Source organism: Schistocerca americana, chromosome 5 (genome assembly GCF_021461395.2).
Source record: "Schistocerca americana isolate TAMUIC-IGC-003095 chromosome 5, iqSchAmer2.1, whole genome shotgun sequence".
NCBI lineage: Eukaryota > Metazoa > Arthropoda > Insecta > Orthoptera > Acrididae > Schistocerca > Schistocerca americana.
In genome coordinates, this window is record NC_060123.1 from 628,236,196 (window position 1) to 628,260,294 (window position 24,099).

Below are 24,099 nucleotides of genomic sequence, written 5' to 3' on the forward strand. Positions count from 1 at the left end.
ACTCTGAACTTAATATTAAAGCACTAATCTCCCCCATAAGTCTACATCTATCGAAGATGTGGGACAATGATATCATGAATAAGAAAACGAAAAACTATTCAAGTGCATTTTGCATAACGAAAATTTTAAGAGAGAAGCTTCAATATAATAATAAACTTATTACATAGCAGTTCTGCATTAGTTACATTATATATGAGTGATTTTACAGTATAATGAGATACACATAGCAATTTATCCAGTGACTAACTCTTTGACTATGACATGCAAAGCTTGGTGGCAATGCCTTGGGTGCTGTATTGTTAGGCATCTTGCTGTGTGATTAATACTTTTGACACTCTTTCCATTTCTCAGTTTTTTATTGTCCTGAGCTTTGGATAGGCACAGAAAGAGTAGAAATGTTTATTTATCTATTTACTTTAGTCTGTAGCAACAACAGTCTTGTAGCAAAACACAAAATTTAGGGAAGACGCAGGATGTACAAGGAAAAAACTGACACTAAAGTAACAATGAAGTCATATAACGTACTTTGAAATATCATCTGTTCAGTTTAGAGTAAATAAAAATTTGTCATGGGAGTGAGCTAGTAGTACTGCAATCAAATGGACCTCCATCATAGCTGAATGATTAACAAGAATATGTTTCATAATTTGCACAGTAATCAATGGGCTTGTCAGAACTCAATTCCTGTAGCAGTCAATGACACCAGTGGAACAGTGCACTTTGACTATTGTGGCAGTCTACTGAAGTCAAAGAGTATTAGTAATGCCTTAGTATCTTTAAGTGTTTTTGTTATAACAGTTGTGTCATGATCATGTATCACAGTGTATGTTATTTGTACTTTAATATATATCGATATTGTGTATTCTATGGAAGCTCACTTTTTTGCTAGAGCAGAACTTTGCAGGGAATAAAATCTGAGGTGACCGAACTATTTCACAGATGCTGTAAATGCTAAACAAAATGGCAGACCATTCAAATGAGAGAGAGAGAGAGAGATACTCTACAATGTAACAAAATATGAACCACCACTGTTGAGTTAAACCCCATTCATTTCTATATCTGTATTGCAGTGCTAATACTGTGAAGCATATTTTTATTGCTTCTTCTCATACTTGTGAGCTGAAAATAATTTTATTTCAACAACATCTGGTACAGTTACATTGCAAACAAATTTATTCTGATCACAGATAATTTTGTCATTTCATTTTTCAGCAAATGAAACTGAATTACACAACAAAGTAAACAAAGTGTTTTCTGTAAATGAAACAACTGTCTTACTAATTAAATACAACAGATAACATACAAGAGGGGAAAAATACTTATGTATCAACAAATATCATGAAACTCTGGGCAATGCAGTCACCTTCTGAAATTAAAAACGTACTGGCAGCAGAAAAGATTATGATTCTTTACTCTGAAGAAGAAAGAAGACTGTTACCATTTACTGTAGTCATGGTATAGTCAGAATTTTATTTCTTATTTGCAGTAAAATAAGAACTACAAAATGACATTTGTGGTAATCATTTTAAAAATTATATGTAAGTATTTACAAAAATTAGTTTGGTCACGGCTAAAAATAAAAGGAACTAGGACAACACTGAAGCAAAAAACTACTTTCTGCCAAAGCAATGATTGAGCAACACTCCAATCTCACAAATGTATCTAACATCCATAGGGGCTGTAATGATGTAGAATGATTGTGTTAGGGGTGGGAAACAATATTTCTTTTTCATAAGAATACTGGTTATTAATAGACCATTTACTAATACAAATGTGGACGCATTAATCACAAGAGTAAGCAAATTGTTTGCATAAACAACATATCTTTCATGGAAAATGTCCACTTCTTTAAAAAACGTAAGATTGCTTGTTCATTCATACTTTTAACTTGTGCATTCAATATGGATACAAAAATACCTGCAGTGACTCCCGTCTCTTCTGTTCTCTGAGACATTAATGGAAGCCATAACACTATGCACACATCAGCTTCAAAGTTAACATTTCACAGTTTTGTTCTGTCATATTCACACGCTAGTAAACACACTAAAACGTCTTATAGTGGGTACTTTTTTAAAGTACTTTCATGAAACATTTTTGTATTAAAAAAACTATTTTCTTTATTAAAACACTCACAACCTAAATATGCTGAGTATAACTTGTTCATAAATTTACATAACTTACATTTTTTTTTCCTTTGGCATATGTACATTAGTACCACATCTGTATTCGTGTGTGTGTGTGTGTGTGTGTGTGTGTGTGTGTGTAATATATATATAATCATATATATTTAACATTCAGTAATCAAATGTTCATTTTCATATAATCACATACAAATCACTTTCAGTCACTATAAATTTGTTGCAGTACCTTTGTAAGAGCAGCAAAAGCACCACCAATTTTTTTTATAAATACACCATTACACACTTTCAATGGTACTGTTCATGTTAAGGGTGTGCTATTAAGCAAATGAGATTCAGCACTACAAATGTAGCCATTAGTTTTTGTTAATATTTGTTACAAATGACAATTAATGTTTGGTGAAGAATGTTGTAAATTATATCTGTAAAGACTGTGCTATTCCTTTTCTTCTTCCACTGGGTGGATGGATGGATGAAACAGATACACACAGATATAAATGCACAGATTAAAGCAGGTCTTCAGCCTGGGAACCATTTTCCTGCTGCTTTGTTTTCCCTTGTATTTCTTCTTTTTTTCTTTCTGCTGCCTCTATGGATGCTTTCTTGTAGTTTATTGGCCCATAGGAACGGTAATCAACATCAGCATAGTCCAGATCAGAAAATTCAGGTCGAAAGGGCTGTAAGATATAAAAAGAAATATTTAATACACAATCTGTCATTAACTAAATTGTATATGTGGAGTAGTTACTTTAAGGTATGTGCTAAATAAGAAGAGAGAGAGAGTGAAGGAATCTGGTGTTACACATAAGATGGTAAATTCTTAGCAAGAATGTTAAACAGACAAACAGACTAGCACTAATGGTGAAGATAATTGACTTGGAATTGAAGATGTGAAGTGATAAAAAAGATGAACAAGAGAAAAACAGGAAATGTTGAGTAGTTTCCCCAGACTCTGGAAAAAAATAAGAGAAGCATTAAAAATGGCAAGGGCCAAAAAGTGAGAGAGAGAACAAACAAATTGATAGTTAAATAATACAGAAAGAGGTGGAATCACACTGAGCAAAAAGGTGTGAGGGGTGACAGAATAACAGGAAAGCAAATAGAATAATAATAATAATAAAAAAAACACTGTGTGACAGAACTTGATTCTATATGATAAAGTTTTGAAATGCTGTTATGGAGAATAGTGAACATTGAAACAAAATATTGCATATTGGTTATATTAACAAATTATGAGTAGTCCTATCAGGGAGCTGGGTGCACAAGACTGAACACATACAGTGAGAGGGGTAAAACACAACATGTTACCATGCCTAATATGGTGCAGGAAACCCACTGACATTCAAAACTGCTACCAGTTGTTTCAGAATGAATAAATACAGGCCCTTTATGGTTTCATTTTCAAGGGAATCTTTTGCCATTCTTCCTGCAAAATAGTGGCAAGTTTAGGTAAGGATTATGGAGGTATATAGCCATCACACACCCTTATCTTTAAATTAGACAAAAAGGACTCCATAATATTGTTATCTGGTAACTGTGATGGCTAGGGAATATGCGAAACTTTCTCATTGTGCTGAAAAAAATCAGTACTGCATGATGCAGTTGTGTGTACAGGGGTCCTGTTGTCTTGGAACACAGCATTGCCAATGGAGAACAAACATTTACCATGTGATGGACCTGATCAGCCAAAATGGTCACACAGTCCTTGGCAGTAATTCAGCCTTGCAGAGTGACCACAGGGTTCCATGGAATACCATGATGCACCCACCCAAATCATCACTGAACTCCCACCATGTTTCACCCTTGGAATATGAACTTGGACAGAAGTTGGAAACAGAGTGAAACAAGGCTCATTTGACCAGCTGACTTCTTTCTCTTGTTCCACAGTCCAGGTTTTATGGCTTTGGCACCACATTTTCATCTTAATGGCATATGCATTACTGATGAATGATTTTGCAATTCCAGTTCACCCTACAGTTCCCTAATTATGAAGCTTCTTTCATGTTGTTTTGAGGCTGACAGAGTTTGTGAGGCAACATTCAGTTCTGCAATTTTTTTCACAATCCTCCTCAATGACTGTCTACCACTATTACTCAGCATACACTTTCATCTGCATTCTGACTTAGTGCATGGTGTTTTTCAACTTTCCCTGTTTGTGGTTTAAATCTTTGATGTGTTAATCTTGAAACATTATGCACTTCAGCTACCTTGGTTATGGAAGCACCCACTGTTCGAGTAACAACAATTTGCTCACATTCAAATTCACTTAGCTCCAGTGTAATGCACTCACAACTACAAAGAACACAGTTCTGAGCATGACTGACACTTGCAATGTATTGAGGACATTTTAAAGGTACTGTTGGTGGGCAAATCCAACAGTACAACATGCAGGCTTAGTTAGCACACATATTTATGAGTATGTTCAAGCTTGCATTTCTTGTGGTGTTTCCATATTTTTGTCCAACCCCTGTAATGTGACATGATAAATCAGTTGGCTATATTTTGGAGATGTTTTTCCATTCACTAGTGAGACCAGAATAAATGACAGCAAGTGGATTTATGGTGCAGATTTCACAAAGTACTATTTACTAAGGGAGAGGTTTTAAGCATATCACAGGATTTGCTATGAATGTTACAGAGGTCAAACGCATGAGAAAACATTCTTGGACATGTATGGGCAATTTTAAACAAAACTTAAACGGCAGTTGACCCATCTATGTGCAAGAGGGGCAAGAGTGTGTGTGTGTGTGTGTGTGTGTGTGTGTGTGTGTGTGTGTGTGTGTGTGCGTGTGTGTGTGTGTGTGTGTGTGTGTGTGGAGGAGGGGGGGGGGGGGGTTCGCGTGCATAATTTTGAAAGTAACTGTGTAACCTAACAGCTCATATCAAACATCAGTGTTTATCTACACTGAAGGAAGCATAAGGCACAAAGTAAAGTAGCGTAGTTGTTAAACCACTGAACTTGTATTTTGGGGAAATGGAATTCAAATTGCTGTCCAGACTTTCAAGATTACACTTTTTATCGTTTCCCTGAACCAACTAAAAGACATATGAAATCTTGAAAACACTGTCATCTTCCCTTACCACACTTTTAAAATTCTGGGATGTGCTCCATCTCTAATGACTTCATTATCAACAGAATGTTATTGAAAGGAAAGAAGATTATGGTTTAAAGTTGTGCCTGTAACAAGATTGGTAGAGATGAAACACAAACTTAAAATGAGAAAGAACAGGGGAAGAAAATCATGTGAGTTCTTTTCACAGAACCATCCCAACATTTACCTTAAGAGATTCAGGGAAACCACAGAAAAACTAAAACTGAAGGTCTGGATAGGGATTCGAACTCCCATCTTCCCAAATGTGAGTCCAGTGCCTTACACTGTGCCATGAGATGTTATAGTATAATTTCCCTTCAAAGGTGCAACGAAGTTTTCCAAAAGAATTAATGTTCACAAATAATCTGTCTCTACCGAAAACTTGCAGCACAGTGTTGATACTTGTCATGCTCTCGTTTTTTAAAATTATACATGTTATTATTTTTAATTTTACAATGATATTAATTTTATTTCCCCTCAGAGCATCAATTTTTCAAACCTGATTAAATGTAATGTACTTAGTTCACCTGATTTGTTCGAATAAAATTCCAATGGTTTCTTTAGTGCTGTATTTTCTCTTGATCTGTTTCTTCACTATCTAATCCCTACAGTCTTCCATTTTGTTTCAATGCCAAAACAAGAAGTATTTGATCATCTTCAATTACAATATCTTATCTGTGAATAGAATAACTGAATTCCAGAATGTGCACAGTAAATAATGAAAAAAGTAAACCACTCATCTATGGCTGATTGAAGTGTAGCAAATAGAGACACTATACGCCAAAGAGAGTTATGTACTCATGTGTATTTGCCACACAACAATCAGCTGTAAGTGAGTGGTTGGCTCTTTTGATTTTCATTTATTAATCTGTGAGTACTGCATTAGTAGCTATCACCACATTTGTGTTCCATAAGTAGTGTTACCCTTGTGCTTGGTTATGTTTCTCCTGACCCACAATTTTAACAGCTTGTTAGTGTCTTGACTGTCTATGATTTATCCTACTAGTATTTTTTCAGTATGCTCCCAACACAATTATTTTAATCTGAATTTCTCTCTAGCTGTTCCACACTGGCTTCAGCCCATCCTCGTTTCTGATACCAGCAAGTAGTTTTTACAAGTGAATACTCTGCAACTTCCATTTCTATATTTTCATAATATTTTCTCCTTCCTTTATTATGTGAAAACCCTTTTTCACCCATCTTCATCATCACCATAATGAAGGTTCCTTAGGTTTACATGCATGTCCTCCTTAGACAGTGGAAGGTATCTTTACTTATTCTTTAACATGGATAGCAAATTATTGTACAACAACCATTTGAGTTGTTTCTGTCATAAGACTCCACATGTTACTTCAATTCACCAGAATTTAAATTCGTGTATCCTACCCACCATATTCCAAGTGCCCATTTGTGTATTTACTAATATGCTTGTCGTAAATTTTAAAATATGAAATTAACAGAGGGGGTATTGCTATACTCATGAATACTAAACAGATACATTTTCATGATGCTCAAAAGCTAAGAATCATAAGGGACCATAAACATATTTATTGTAGGACAGAAATGTCATTTTAAAGTTGATAAAAAATACCTTTTTTCCGAGGCAGACATTCTTCTAATAAATGTATGTAAAGCTGGATTTGGGGCCATCCTGTGCAAAAAATAAATTGTTGTTAAAAAAGAAAGCAAATAATTTTTATAAGCCAGTTCTGACATTATACTACATTCAGATAAAGTTAATTTAAGTGTGATAGCCAGTTTGGCCCACTTATATAATAGCTTTTGAGCACCAGTTGGTCAAACAATATTTTTCAAATAAGTAACATTACTTACTGAGAAGTATAAGAATTATTATTATGACTGAATAATACATTTCACACAGAATCTAATCATTATATGAACCAGTCTGATTAACTCAGACATATCTCACATTCACGTTACTAAATGCTGTATAATAGCAATACACAAATTTTTCTCATAAATCTCTAGAACCTTCCAGTTATGCAAATAGTCAAACTTTATTATCTTCAGTCATTTAACTATTCATTAGAAACATAACTATACTGGAGCTAACTACTATGGTGAAACAACTGACATTTAGGATGATGGTAAGCACTTTTATCTTGTCCAACAGGGGTCAATATTAGGTCTATTTCTGTTCTTGCACATAAATGGGCTTATCATTCATCCAAAAATCAGAAATAGTTCCCTTTGCTGACAATGCAAGTATTGTCATCAGTCGTAGTTGAGTAACTTCAACACTTGAAGACATAAACAATATTTCCTTGAAAATTAATAGCTGGCTCTTTGCAAAAGGACTGTCACTGAAAACACAACACGCAAAATTCAGGACTGCACAGTACCTGACCATACCATTAAAAATAATGTATTAGTGTAAATCAATAACTGAAACAGGATATTTTAAATTCATAGGTGTTTATCTTGGTAAGAACTTAAACTGGAAGTCTCATGTTACAGACAACAGCAGATTTTGGAGATTTTGATTCACTAATGTCTTATGGTATAATATTCTGGGGTCAACCTCTGTTGAAGAAAAAAGTGTTTGTTGCATAGATGAATGTCATAAGGGTAATATATGATGACTACTCTATAAACTCTTGAAAGAGCTCTTTAAACAGTTGCAATACTGACAGTGGCTTCACCTTACATGTAACCTACCCCTTCTGAATTCTCTTGTCAACAATCAATCTGTCTGAAAATAATGGCAACATTTATAATCCATTACTCAGCCTTAGTATGGCAGAGAAAGGAGCGAGGTTGAAATGAAGTAAGATGTAATTACTCCATTTTTCTTTTGAGGGTCCTGTACCTCAATTGGTAAAAATGGATCCCTTATAGGATTACTCTGTTGTCCATCTGTCTGCCTCTTTGACCATTAGGACTCCTTTTTCTCAGATATGGGTTGAGGTATCAAGCTGACATTTACGTCACATACTAAGGTCTATGCAATGCAAATACTTCACAGATCTATTCGTAACAGCCCAATTGCAATAGCATAAATTTCTGTTTTGACAGATGAGTGGAGACTGACTTCGAGAAATGTTCGCAATTGTTCAATTGTTCATCTGCTTTCACATTGTTTTGGTGGAGGTTTATCAGTGCCAGCGACATGAGTTAAGACCCCATTGTGGAAATTATGGAAGTGTGTTCTGCTGTCAAGTATTATAGAGACCGAGAGTGTGTATGTGTGTGAATTTAAGAGAAAGGGAGAGAGAGATTGAAAATAGTTAAGTATAAATTACTGCATGCATCTAATGAAGAGTTGCCCAAGATTATATCATATTTGTGAACGAAAATTAACATTTTTATGAAAACAATACATCATTCCTCACCACACAGAGGAGGCACCGAGTGGCAAAGAGGTATAATGAAAAAGGCTGCTAGATATTATTGAGCTATTGAACTATGTTCTTCTTAAGCCATAGACAGCAAAACTCACACATATTCACATAAGCAAACTCACACACGTGACTGTGTCTGAGGTGAGCAGTAATTTTTGCTGTGGTGGGTAATGGGGGTACAGAGGAGGTGTGGTGCAGGGAATGGAAGGGATAGCAGGGTAGGGATGGGATTAGATGCTAGTGCTGTGGACAGATGGTAGACTGCTATGAGCCAGAGTCAAGAGTCTCTGCTGTAAGGATAGGGGAGGGGAAATGGGGAAAGGAGATAAGAGAAAATAGCAATGCAGGTTCACTGGCAGGATAGAGGTGGCAGGGAATGAAATAGGAAGGTGGAGGACAGGGATTAGTCATTGTTGAGGTCAGGAAGTTAGGGGAATTGTAGATATGTTCCAGGGAGAGATACCACAAGCGCAATTCAGAAAAGCTGATTTCAGTGGGAAGAATCCAAATGGCACAAGCTGTAAAGGGGTTGTGGAAATAAATACATCTTGTTGAGCAGCATGGTCAGCACCTGGATGGTCCAGATGCCTCTTGGCCACAATTGGCAGTAGCCATTCATGTGGACAGACAGCTTGTTAGTTGTCAGGCCCACATAGAATGCAGCACAGCAGTTGCAGCTAAGTTGGTAGATCATACGGCTGCCTCCACAGGTGATCCTGCCTTTGATAGAGTAGGAGATGCCTTTGAATGGACAAGAGTAGATGGTAGTGGGTGGAAACACCTGTGACAGGATGGAGTATGTGGTAGTGGTAAGATGTATGGGACAGTTCTTGCATCTAGGTCTATTACAGGGATATGAGCCATGGGGCAAGGGTTTGCGAGTACAAATTGAATTCCACTGTCCACCCAACTTCCATAATGTCATTATCTGTCCCTATTCTAACCATGCTTGAAAACCCTATTCCTATGGTTCATATCCCTGTAATAGACCTTGACATAAAACCTCTCCTATATATACCCCCCAGTACCACTTACTCCAATCCTGTCACAGGCAACTTCAACACCATCATAGGCTTTACATAGGCTTGACTTTAATGGCTGCTTTGCAGCCTGTGCCATTTGGATTCTTCGCACCAACGCCAGCTTTTCTAAATTTTGCATATGGGTACTATCCCTGCAACATTTCTTTTGTTTCTGTATGCTCCCTGTCCTAATCCTTTTTTAGTCTCTGTCCTCCACCTGTCTATCAACATCCATGACCACACTGCAGCTCTACACATACCTCCTGTCCCACCAGTGCACCTGCATAGCCATTCCCCCCCCCCCCCCCCCCAATATGTTGCACCTAGCAGACCACTGTCCAACCCCCACCAATCCCTGCACACTCCCACAGGCAGCATGTACCCCCATCTCTTCCCTGCTACAGCTCCCGCTCCATGCCCCACACGTCCTTTGTATCCCTAATATCCTGCACAGCAAATATCACTACTTACCCTGGATGCAATTGCAGTTGTAACTTAGCAGCTGGAGATTACAGTGGCCACAAATGTGTGAATTGTGCTTGTGTGAACGTGCACAAGATTCATTTTCTATGTTTGATTTACAACTTAGGTGAATAATAACCAGCAGTCTCTTTAATTGTCACTATCTGCCACTCAATGCTTCCTCTATGGGGTGAGTGGCAATCTATCCCTTCATATTGTTGTCATCCCATCCAAACCTTTCCATTGTTTGAAAATTGACAATCTGATATTTGTGTCTCTGAAATCTGATATTACCCATAACATGAGACTTCCAGTTTAGACTCCTCGCAATACAAACACCTACAAATCAAAAATATTGTTTCACTTACTAACTTACACTCATACATTATTTCTAATGATGTGATAAGGCCTCGTGCTGTCCTAAATTTCATGTGTTGTGTTTAATCTAGATTTAATGGCAGTCCATTTGCAAAGAGGCAGTTATTAATTTTCAAGAAAATATTGTTAATGTTTTTAAATGCTGAAGTGACTCCATTAGCCAATGACCTTCTCAAGGAACCCTGAAGTGAGGTCCTCTCTTCCTGACACCCCCCTCAAACCACCATCTGTTGTCTTCTAAACTTCCATAACATCCTAGTCATGCCATATGACCACTATCCCTACTCCAAGGTTCCTACTCCTGCTGTCATACTTACAGTAAAACCTGCCCCATCGACCTACCACTATTCCAGCCCCACCTAAATTAATCCTATGATATCATAGGCAGAACAACTTTTGAGACCACTCATTATCAACCAACTGATATGGGTCAACCGCACAGCATTTTATATGGGAATGACCACCACTAAACTGGCCAAGCACATCAATGAGCATAGAAAAACTGGCCACTTAGGGGCATCCAGTATACAGTCACTGAACATAATCTATAGAGACTAAAGGGATCTGAGTACCTGCTACATCACTTGGATCCTCCCACTTGAAGATGTCATGTCCTCACATCTCAATGCACTCCTGGACTTAATCTCTGTTAGGACAAAACCCCCTCTCTTTATTTATTATTGTTATTACTATTATTATTACTGTATGTTGGAGGACAAATTCTCATCACCAGAACTCAGGGAAACTGCTATCAGATGAGATAGCACTGGTCTCTTGACTTATCCTGTAGTGTACGTTCAGTAAATGGGTGCTGGGTACCCCATGGTGGAGAGTTCTTTGTCTCCCCTCATTCTCACAATTGGTAGGTCCTTCTCACTCTGGGGTCTGAGTGAACTGTCCTTCCTTTTTAGCCGTCCATGAGCCATCCCTGTTTCTTCTCCAAGGAAGGAACCAATAGACTACAAGTATGGTAGTTGTGTGTACTTTTATACAGGATACCCCACGAGGAATGATCATTTGTTTCTGAGACAGTGCCTTGCACATACATATCTTACCCACAAAACCTCCTTGACGTTCTGCTCTAGCCCAACATATGTAGACGTTTTCAGTCTCTTTGCTCGGAAAAACTTTCTGCCATTAAAATAGCCCACTGAATGTGCGGTTGTCCATGGTGTGTTATGAGTAAAGTGGTGTGAGGAACTGAGACTATATCAGGGAGAAGCTTTGGTTAATTTTGTTAATGCCACGCATATACACCAATGAAGAATATGCAGACATGGTGTACATTTATGGCTTCTGGAATGGTAGTCCTCGTATTGCTGTTGATGAATAAAGTCAGCACTTTTCGACATAACAAATTCCTGATCACAGAGTGTCTACCAGAGTTTTCAGCACTCTGTGTGAAACAGACATTCTTCAAAATTTCCATTTTTTTTTCTGAACATGTAGTACAGTAATCTGTGTGGGAACAGCAACACATTATTGAATTGGTGCTGTGTAGCCTTACTACCTGCACATGATGACTTTCTGTACATATCAATGTCCCATGAACAAGTGTATGGCAAACATTAACCACTCCATAAAAATACAGGCCACAAGTGGCCCATCGGGACCATCCGACCGCTGTGTCATCCTCAGAGGAGGATGCAGATAGGAGAGGCATGGGGCCAGCACACCACTCTCCCGGTCGTTATGATGGTATTCTTGACTGAAGCCGCTACTATTCAGTCAAGTAGCTCCTCAATTGGCATCACGAGGCTGACTGCACCTCGGAAAATGGCAACAGTGCATGGCGGCCTGGATGGTCACCCATCCAAGTGGCGACCATGCCCGACAGCGCTTAACTTCGGTGATCTCACGGGAACCGGTGTAGCCACTGTGGCAAGGCCGTATGGAAACATTAAATGTGCAAAACTTGTACACATTTCACACACAATATCTCCACAATTTTCACACTGGTGACAATGTCACATGACTTGATTTTTGCCACTGGTTAATGACAATTATCATTTGCTTTCATTGATGAAGCTATACTTATACAGAATAGAATCTACAACACACATAATAATCATTGATGGTCACAGAAAAATCCACACACTATAGAGAAAACTGCTTTCCAAATTAGTTTTTTGATCAATGTTTGAGGCAGCGTGATTGGTAACATGCCAATATGTGCACTAATTTTAGAAGAGCAAATGAGATGATAGTATTAATTCTTTGAAAAATTCATGTGTCAAATATCTTAATAACATCCCTTTGGCCGCATGGAGTCCAACATACTTTCAGCATGACAGCTCTTTCACATTTTACAAGATGTGTGAGGGAACACCTCAACCACACTTACCCCAATTGTTGGATTGGTCATGGTAGTACAATTAACTGACTACCAAGACTGTCGGACTTTATGCCATTTGATTTTTGTTTATGGCAAATGTTTAAGTATGAGGTATAAAAACAAAAGGTGAATATGTGAGATGAACTGCTTCCTCACAGCACAGATGCTGCTGCCCTCGTTAGTGAAGTTCAGAAGCAGTCAGACAAGCAACACAATATGTTCTCCCAAGAGTGCACAAATGTATTGAATCTGATGGTGGGATATTCAGACATGTGTTGCAAACAGTACAACACATATAATGTGATGTATATGATAATGCATAGAGGTGGATGTATTAAAAATACATTATTTTCCAATTAATACTTTGAAAAATGCATACTGTAATGTTAAAAATACATTATTTTCCAATTAATACTTTGTAAAATGCATACTGTAATGTTTACTAACTGTTGTACATGTTTACATCTTTAAACCTAACAATGCACTGAATAACACACAAATACACATTTAATGTGCTCTATCTTGGAAACCATTCAGAATAAGGCAAATGTCCATCTGAAGCTTTTTGCTTCAAATGTTCATTCCTGAATACCCCTGAATATTGGTCATTCCTTCTGGGAGACCCTTTATGTGTCTGCAGGCAGTACTAAAGATTTTGTGAGGCTGGATATGTCAGTTCACAGTTCAGGTGAAGGTGTGCTTAGTAAAGTACAGTAGGGTTCAATCCAATCTTCGAATTGAGTGAAGCTTAACTAACTTAGCCTCATAATGCTCCAAACTGTCACTTCTGTCCACTGAATTTTGAATTTTTTTCATGTAGTGCACCTTGTTCCACGCCTCTCTCTCCCAGCCCCCTCCCCCTCTGTGCCACAGTGGCACTGGCAACTCCCTTCGCACTACTTGATTTGGCCTCTGTCTCTCTCTGGGTAAATGTGCTCTGCTAGAAGTAGGTGTGTATTCAAAAGCCAAGTCAGCAATAGTTCTTTTAAATGTGCCTGTGTGTCACTTATCATTCACCACATGTGAATTGTTTCCTGTTGGCAATTTTCAATTTTTTTTTATTAGTTTCATCTTGGAATTTCCATTTGTGTAGTTCATTTATTTTTCCATGCACCCTTAAACTATTACAATCTTTCATGGCCCAGTCATAACACTGAATGAATATAAGCAGTCATGGGCTCTTGTGATGTACATCAGTCCAGTCAGTTAACAGATCTAAATATCAAAATTAGACTACATCTCCAACAAAAATGCAGTCAGCTGACAGTCATTGTGATTTGTTTTATCACATCTCTTAGGGGGCATTTATGTAATCAGTGCTAAAAAGATGAAAGAAGTTCAGTCAGAAGATATGAGGGGTGTTCTACATATAATTCACAATAATGTATTTGTTGAAAGACAGAAGTAATTAACATAAAACCAATTCTAAATCAACAAATGTTGTAGGAATGCAAATAATAGTTATCATGGGGCATTATGCTTTTTCAACAACTTTCATACATATAGTTTAAATTAATCGTTTTGTATTATTTTATTACAAATTAACTGAAGAAAATTGCATTGTCTTATGGGAAGTCTAATATTTGCTAGTAAGAAAACAAAATGTTGTGTTAAAAAATAAATAATAAGAAAGGATTATAGCTATGACAATAACTGAATCATCTTAAGCTAAATAATGGAATGAATGGCAACAGTGCTTCAATCTGCTTATGAAACTTTACACAAAATGATAACAATTTCTTCTACGTTCATTTTCTCATATAGGTACGCACCATTATCACACATCTATTTCTTGACCCACATCATGAAACTTGAGAATTGCATATTCTGTTGAATTCTGTGGTGGCCTATTGCTTTGTGGAAAATGCGTCTCTTGCTGAATTCCATTTGCCGACAATGATAGATCTGCATAAACAATGCTGTTTGTTGTGAATGGATCTGTGACATAATAAGGTTGCTGATATTCAAGACGGAGGGGAGGGAGATAAGTTCGATTGTTCCTTTTGGCACTATTACTTCCATAAACATGTTGTAGCTCATTCTGCTGCCGAGGTTGTGGCTGCTGCTGCTGTTGCTGCAACTGCTGTTGTCGAGTTATGTCCGTAGTAGTGTTTGTCGGATTTATTAGTAGGTGGTGAGATGTTAGATTGTAATGGTGATGGTGGTGATGATGGTGCTGATGTACTTGACTCTGGAATCACATTGAGAAGCCATGCACATTAGTAGTTGTTAACAAAACAATGCAGAGTTAAGTAAAAAGTAACTCATTACAAAGATTGCATACAATATTACAGGAATAATGTTTCTTAATCAGCTATATATTTCACATATTAGATACTCAAAGGGCATTAGAACCACAGAATACATTGAAAACATTTCTGGAATTGGAGATGTGGAAGAAAGGTATTGGCTGTCAAACTCTTATAATCAAACAGCTTTCTTCAATGGTTAATAAGCGGAAATGAAATGGGCAAAAAACAAGATAGAGACTGGTAGCCTAGTTGAAGGCATAAAAGCAGCCAGACAACAAAATGCAGTTTAGTTGCATTTTTGTACATTGTTTCATGGTGAATGTTTTCCTGATTTCAATGTTTTATTTTCTTGACTACAGGAGTAGGCTTATTAACATGAACCAGTTTTTACTAAGTTCTTTTCTGCTTGCTTTTTCTGTCACTTTCACCAAGCTATAACTTCATGCAAAATATTTCTGCATTCATTGCTATGGAAAATTATTACAGCCTTTTATGATCACCAAACAACTTCACTACGGTAAAAAAGGCACCTAAAATTGTTTCTCTAGGAATATGACATATTAACAGTATTGTTTGTGTGCATTGCAGTTACTGATTTTCTTTGTTAGAAGTAGTTTAGTGCATTAACAAATGCTTTCATTCTCAGTTAAATAATCTCAAAGGTTTCAATCTCACATGTACTTCTCACCTATCACATTTTCATACTGCAATCTCCAGTTATTTGTTATTGATAAATATAATAATTTCATTCCACTGATTTTCTATTAACTAAATGAAACAATTTTTAGCCTTGTTCAATGAACTGCATGACATAGGTTTTGGGTTTGCCAGTACATAACTGATGTATTTGGAAAAAGGTACAGGTCATACCTGTCTGCAAGCAGTGCAGTAGAAGTTATCCACAAAACTATCATCCAAGATCCTTGAAATCAATTGTTGTAGAATCTTATAACATATTCTGAGCTCAAACACAATGAGCTACCTTGAACAGAATGACCTCCTCAGTGCCAACCATCATGGACTTTGAAAACATCAATCATATGAAACGGAACTCACCACTTTCTTACATGACTTACTGAAAGTTTTGGCAGTTAGATAAATGCAGTATTTTTTGATTTCCAAAAAGCATTTGACTCAGTACCGCACCTACACTTACTGTCAAAAGTACGATCATATGAGGCATCAAGCAAAATTTGTAACTGGACTGAGGACTTTTTGGTAGAGGGGACACAGCATGTTATCTTGTATGGAGAGTCACCATCATATGTAAAAATAATTTTGGGTGTGTCCTAGGGAAGTGTGTTGCAACCCTTGCTGTTCATATTATATATTAATGACCTTGCAGACAATATTAATAATAAAATCAGGCTTTTTGCAGATGATGCAGTTATATATAATGAAGCACTATCTGAAAGAAGCTGCATAAATATTCAGTCAGATCCTGATAAGATTTTGACATGGTTGGCATCTTGGTGTAAATGTTCAGAACTTTAAAACTTTGTACTTCACAAACGGAAAAAAAGTAGTGTCCTGTAAGTATAATATCAGTGAGTTACTGTTGGAATTGGCCAACTCATACAAATACCTAGATTTTAACACTTTGCAGGGATATGAAATGGAATGATCACATATGTTGAGTTATGGGTAAAGCAAGTGGTAGACTTCAGTTTATTGGCAGAATACTTGGGAAGTGCAATCAGTCTACAAAGGAGACTGTTTACAAATCACTTAGACAGCTGGTTCTAGAATACTGCTCAAGTCCGTGAGACCCGTACCAGGTAGGACTAATAGGAGATATTGAACATATACAGAGAAGGGCACCACAAATGGTCACAGGTTTATTTAAATCAAGGGAGAGTGTCACAGAGATACTGAACTGGAAGACTCTTGAAGATAGGTGTAAAGTATCCCGAGAAAATCTATTGACAAAGTTTCAAAAACCTGCTTTCCATGATTACTCTAGGAATATACTACAACCCCATACATATTGCCCACATAGATATCTTGGGGATAAGACTAGAACAATTACTGCATGCAGAGAGGCATTCAAATGATCATTCTTCCTCCACTCCATATGTGTATGGAACAGGAAGAAACCCTTGTAACTGGTGCAATGGAACGTACCCTCTGCTAAGGACCTCATGGAGGTTTGCAAACTATAGAGGTAGATGTGGATGTTTTTATGTACTAGAAGGGCTTATGATCTGAAATTTGGTAATGCAGTAATAATAAAGTTGGTGAAACAACACTAAAATGTGTATTGTTTAGTTAATATGATATACAATGTTTTTCCCAGAAACCACAGTTGAATCAATTAAGTCATTGCTTTCGTTTCTCCTCCTTCCACCACCTCTTCCCACCAACAGGGCAAATATAATATATGTGAGTGTGTCAAACATGATGATGTGGTAGAAGAGAAAGTTGGGGGTGCCTGACACTGAGAAAAATGAAACTTGGGTGCACATGCACTGCTCAAAATGAAGTCCTTGCTTACGTCTGTAACAACAAAAGTGCATAAGTTGTAAATGAATAATTCTGTTCTTTCACTTCAGAGAGAAGTGTTGCAGTAAGTCTTTATAACAAGAGAGTTCTTAAGGAAAAAGGAAGGATATGAGTCATCAATGTCAATTAACATGTATTCAATGTTATGATGGTGTATATATTTTCAGCAACCACTATTTTAAATTTTTGATCCCTTTGTGAAAGAAACATCAATGATTCACAAAAAATCTTTAGGTTTTGTAGTGTGATTAGATAAGAGAGAAATGTGAAATATTTTGAGTCACACCCATGAACCAAGTGAAATTATATTTAAAGATAAATGGATGGAGACAAAATAGGATTGTGGGGAAAGATAAGGATAAAAGTGCTTCATGACATTTCCCGAATTCACCTTCCCATGATTGGCAAAATACACTCCTGGAAATGGAAAAAAGAACACATTGACACCGGTGTGTCAGACCCACCATACTTGCTCCGGACACTGCGAGAGGGCTGTACAAGCAATGATCACACGCACGGCACAGCGGACACACCAGGAACTGCGGTGTTGGCCGTCGAATGGCGCTAGCTGCGCAGCATTTGTGCACCACCGCCGTCAGTGTCAGCCAGTTTGCCGTGGCATACGGAGCTCCAGCGCAGTCTTTAACACTGGTAGCATGCCGCGACAGCGTGGACGTGAACCGTATGTGCAGTTGACGGACTTTGAGCGAGGGCGTATAGTGGGCATGCGGGAGGCCGGGTGGACGTACCGCCGAATTGCTCAACACGTGGGGCGTGAGGTCTCCACAGTACATCGATGTTGTCGCTAGTGGTCGGCGGAAGGTGCACGTGCCCGTCGACCTGGGACCGGACCGCAGCGACGCATGGATGCACGCCAAGACCGTAGGATCCTACGCAGTGCCGTAGGGGACCGCACCGCCACTTCCCAGCAAATTAGGGACACTGTTGCTCCTGGGGTATCGGCGAGGACCATTCGCAACCGTCTCCATGAAGCTGGGCTACGGTCCCGCACACCGTTAGGCCGTCTTCCACTCACGCCCCAACATCGTGCAGCCCGCCTCCAGTGGTGTCACGACAGGCGTGAATGGAGGGACGAATGGAGACGTATCGTCTTCAGCGATGAGAGTCGCTTCTGCCTTGGTGCCAATGATGGTCGTATGCGTGTTGGGCGCCGTGCAGGTGAGCGCCACAATCAGGACTGCATACGACCGAGGCACACAGGGCCAACACCCGGCATCATGGTGTGGGGAGCGATCTCCTACACTGGCCGTACACCACTGGTGATCGTCGAGGGGACACTGAATAGTGCACGGTACATCCAAACCATCATCGAACCCATCGTTCTACCATTCCTAGACCGGCAAGGGAACTTGCTGTTCCAACAGGACAATGCACGTCCACATGTATCCCGTGCCACCCAACGTGCTCTAGAAGGTGTAAGTCAACTACCCTGGCCAGCAAGATCTCCGGATCTGTCCCCCATTGAGCATGTTTGGGACTGGATGAAGCGTCGTCTCACGCGGTCTGCACGTCCAGCACGAACCCTGGTCCAACTGAGGCGCCAGGTGGAAATGGCATGGCAAGCCGTTCCACAGTACTACATCCAGCATCTCTACGATCGTCTCCATGGGAGAATAGCAGCCTGCAATGCTGCGAAAGGTGGATATACACTGTACTAGTGCCGACATTGTGCATGCTCTGTTGCCTGTGTCTATGTGCCTGTGGTTCTGTCAGTGTGATCATGTGATGTATCTGACCCCAGGAATGTGTCAATAAAGTTTCCCCTTCCTGGGAAAATGAATTCACGGTGTTCTTATTTCAATTTCCAGGAGTGTATGTGCGTCCATCAACACTTGTGTCAAAGACAGTGTTTTCTTCTGAGGTGTCAGATATGAACACGCTGATAAATATGAACAAGACTGTGGTATTTCTGCAACATAGCTACATCTGCATCTGTACTTTTCTTATGTGTCAAACTACAGTTTTCAACAATGAAGCAAAAGATAGATTGCTACTTACCATAAAGAAGACACGTTAAGTTGCAGACAGGTACAACTAAAAGACACTTACACAAAGCTTTTGGCCACAACGTTCATCAGCAAAAGAGAAAGATATGCCATTCATACACACAAGCAAGCACTCCTCACGCACACATGACCCCACAACTCTGGCAGCTTGGGGTGGAATGCAAATATCATGTGGGATGCAAGCAGCAATCTGGAGCGGACAGGGAAGGGGAATAGTAGTAGTATGTGGGTGGGGGCAGAGAGGAACACTGTCTGGTGGAGTCTGCAGAGATTAGAATTCCAACAGGAGCAGTGTGTCAGGCGGTCATGTGGCAGGGAGCTGGGGAAAAAAGGAACAAAAAAGGAAAGGGGTGTGGAAATATGGGTTGGTGCATTGTCAAAGGGCTACAATCTGAGAGGGAGGAAGATGAGAATGGGGAGAAGGTGACAAGATAGACAGGGTGGAAACCGTTAGTTAAACTTTACAGAAGCCATGTCTCCGCAATATCCTTTCTTTCAGGAGTGCTAGTTCTGTAACGTTTGCAGGAGAGCTTCTGTAAAGTTTGGAAGGTAGGAGACGAGGTACTGGCAGAAGTAAGGCTGTGAGGATGGGGCCTGAGTCATGCTTGGGTAGCTCAGATGGTAGAGCACTTGCCCACGAAAGGCAAAGGTCCTGAGTTACGTCTTGGTCAGGCACACAGTTTTAGTCTGCCAGGAAGTTTCATATCAGAGCACACTCCGCTGCAGAGTGAAAATCTCATTTTGGAAACATCCCCCAGGCTGTGGCTAAGCCATGTCTCCGCAATATCCTTTCTTTCAGGAGTGCTAGTTCTGCAAGGTTCGCAAGAGAGCTTCTGTAGGAAAGTAGGAGATGAGGTACTGGCAGAAGTAAGGCTGTGAGGATGGGGTGTGAGTTGTGTTTGGGTAGCTCAGATGGTAGAACACTTGCCCGTGAAATGCAAAGGTCCCGAGTTCGAGTCTCGGTCCAGCACATAGTTTTAATCTGCCAGGAAGTTTCATATCAGCGCACACTCTGCTGCAGAGTGAAAATCTCATTCTGGAAATATTGGTCAGTTCTTGTCACTGCATTCTAGTCTCCAGATTGCTGCTTGCATTCCACATGACAGTTGCATTCCGGCCCAAGCTGCTGGAGTTGAGAGTCATGCATGCGTAAGGTGTCCTTGCTTGTGTGTATGAATGGTGTGTCTTTCTCTTTTGCTGATGAAGGTTGTCGCTATAAGCATTGTGTAAGTGTCTTTTAGTTGTGCCTGTCTGCAACTTAACATGTCTTCTTTATGGTAAGTAGCAATTTATCTTTTCTTACATTGCTGAAATTCCTACTTGTATTTTCCATTGTGTAAACTATAATTTTCCCTTTCAACTCCATTTGCAAAGGGTGCATGGGAAGAATGACAGGTGGTAAACCTATGTATAATCTCAAATTTCTCTGTGTTCACTGTGACTATCATTTCATGAGATATATCCAGGAAAAGCAATATGCTGCTTGGCTCATCTTGGAATGTGTTCTTAAAATTATGAGACAGAATGGCTGATTGGTACTTACCTTCAGAAGGCGATATTCTACTACAACTGATACATACATGAAAAAGTAGAAGAAACTATCTTATTCTTAGAACAATTTGTTTCTTCACCTGGTACGAAAGATGAATGGGTTGGGGAAGATTAGAAATGAAAGGTAATATGAGATGAACTTACTCCTGTTTTCTAACCTTTGCCAACCTACCCATCTTTCTTACCAGACAAAGAAACTAATAGTTTTAAAGATGTGATAGTTTCTCATACTTTTATATGTGTCTATCAGTTTCATCACCTGATGGTAAGCACTGATTAGCCATTCTGTCTTCTAATTTTATAATTTTCTCACATGAATTTTACTTTTGATAAAAAAAAGTTCTTGTAATTTTCACAATAACACTGTCTATGATGCCTCTGCTGCAGCATCTGCCTCTGCTGCTGGATGAAACTCTGCAAGATACTATTGCAGCAAGTAGTTGAGCCAGTGATCAAACACATACCTCTTCTTTGAAATTTTGCTATCTCCTCTATTAAACGTCTGTGATACAAATTGCAGACTGATATGAAATATTCAAGGATTGGTTAAACAAGTATCTACCCTTAGGATTATTCTGATGAATCTGAGTCCGCAATCTATCTGCCCTACAACTAGGAATATATTGTCATTCCACCTTAAATCACTCTGGAAGTGTACTGCCTTGCATTATATGGTTGTTACCCACTTCAGAGATTGGTTTCCAATGGTGTGATCAAACAATTTAATGTGCTTATGTCTATTTACATTTCTTTGTGTTGAGTCAAACACTAGTCACGTAGGAGGGAAAATCCTCTGCATGTCTCCCTAACTTTTCCTTGGGACATGCCTCTAGCTATTTTCATATTTGATGCTTCCTTCTCACTTCTCACTGGGAATGATGCACTGAAATCTATCTGAATGTAAATCTTTAACTTAGTCACAAAACTGATCTGATATTCTAAGGCTCAAATTTTGGTGGCAGTGAGTGGCTATAACAAATGTAAATGTCTTCTGAAGGCCAAGAAAACAGCAACAACCTCAGTGCTGCTGTTTGCTGTGCTATGTATCTGGTGAGCTGAGACATGATTGTTGCTTGCAGAAATTATATCATGTTCCATTAGAATAAATTTTTAGTATTTGAGAAAATCATGGGATGCTAACATAAAATGGGTTCAATTACTGCAAAATTGATCAATGTCAGTGATGTATAATGTTGGAAAGCAGCCACAGATAGCTGTCTTCACACCTTGACACCCTTAAGGACTACATTTTGGACTCATCTGAGAATGCACTAGGTTCACAGTTTATGGAACTACAAAGATGCATATTGGAAGCACTTGTTTCTCCTATAGTTGGGAAATGTATGCATCAGGCAGCTGCTAAAGGTGTTAGCTGAAGAGCGCTTGCCACTCGACATATCACAATAAATATTGAAGTTTTCTTCAATAAATTTTTCCAGGTAATAAATGTTGAGTTATAGAAGAAATATCAATCAACATTCACAATGTGCTTTGACATAGCCAAGAGAGAAAAGAGCTGATGAAAAGAAGTAGGTAAGAGAGCCTCTCAAGATATGGGTGTTATTGTGTAATATGACCCATGCATGTGTTACTGCCTCTATGATGAAAATCATCAGACTCCTGAAGTGATATCACATTTGAGGTCCATCATCAACCTGAATTATCTACAGATCGATTTTTACTTGCCATAAGAAACACTTTGAGGTAACAAGTATCCCTACAGCATTGAAAGGTTTTATCTCTTCCAAAGACATTCAAAACATTCTTTCAAATGGTATTAGAAGGCACTACAGGAGGTATATATCCTCAGTCTCTACAGTTTTCTGGGGAAATGGCTAATATTGGGAGTATCTGAAATTTATAGCAGCCATAGTAATCAATGATACTCAGCTGTGGACCACATAACGTAGTCCAATAGGATGCTTCAGAATACCTGACATAACAAGCTAATTATCACAATATACACTAAGTTTAAAATGTGTGTGTGAAACACAGACAAAGATGTTCAGCATTGCAAACAACCATGTTTTCAACATTTTTATGCTATAATTTGGCCTGCAATGGTGACAAAAAGTACAGCTGGAATCATGTTGAGCTGACTCATCAGTAGCTGCCAAAGATTCAGTGTCATAACACTCAGAAGTTCTGTTAGTGATTAATGGTGATCACACAAACTGTTAGTATTGGTACACTGATCTGGAACTTTGAATTATTTGTACTATTATTAGTCATAAACAACATAAATGTGAAACACAGCTCTATATAAAAGTAAAGAAGATAACTACACAAGACGCAAACATGGATAAAGATAGAGACAAATGGGATTTAAAGTCGAGCTCTACTGATCATGAGTTTTTGGCAGATCATAGCTTAACAGCCATAGAAATAATAGGATGCTAATAGAAAGGAAAAAAAAAAAATTGGTAATTGCTTAGAAATTGCAGAATATGGTCCACTGTTACTTAAAAAAATGCTTTTCCTTGTTTCATTCCCAGTCTGGAGTTTGAAATACTTCTCCTTCATTTCAGCATCTGTTTCCAGTCATTCCTCTGATGATAATGAAGAAGGAGGAGGAGGAGAAGAAAATGATCCTTTGGTTTAGGAATTCCTCAATGTTATACTTTATCCCAGATCTGCCTTCCCTGTTAAGTGAATGGCAGAATATCTCTAGAGTTTGGCATAGTAAGAAAGCAGTAATGACTAGTTTCAGTCGATTTTAATACAAACACCCTCAAATTCTTCTCTCTGCATAAAGTATCTGCCTTATTTTTCTAATATACAGTGAGAATCTTCCTCTCTCTTCTCCTGCATTTCTCTTGCTGCAGTAATAACTATTAACAAGGTTTAATACAAAACAATAATTTTATTCAAGAATTAAATGAAAAACCAGTAAGAATGAAATTTAACAATTACTAATGAATTTCCAGACTCAGCATCTGTTATGTAATCTGCGTAAATCAAAAGACCTTTTAGATGTA

General features: G+C 38.5%; 1 protein-coding gene across 1 annotated transcript in view; it reads right to left on the reverse strand.

The window, feature by feature from the left end:
• Positions 1–1,440: 1,440 nt before the first annotated feature.
• LOC124616598 (hemicentin-1) overlaps positions 1,441–24,099 on the reverse strand; it is a 1,150,083-nt gene continuing 1,127,424 nt past the window's right edge. The window contains exon 20 of the mRNA XM_047144918.1: positions 1,441–2,815. Coding sequence (XP_047000874.1) covers positions 2,645–2,815 — 171 coding nt within the window. The 3' untranslated portion in view covers positions 1,441–2,644. The remainder of the gene's footprint in view (positions 2,816–24,099) is intronic.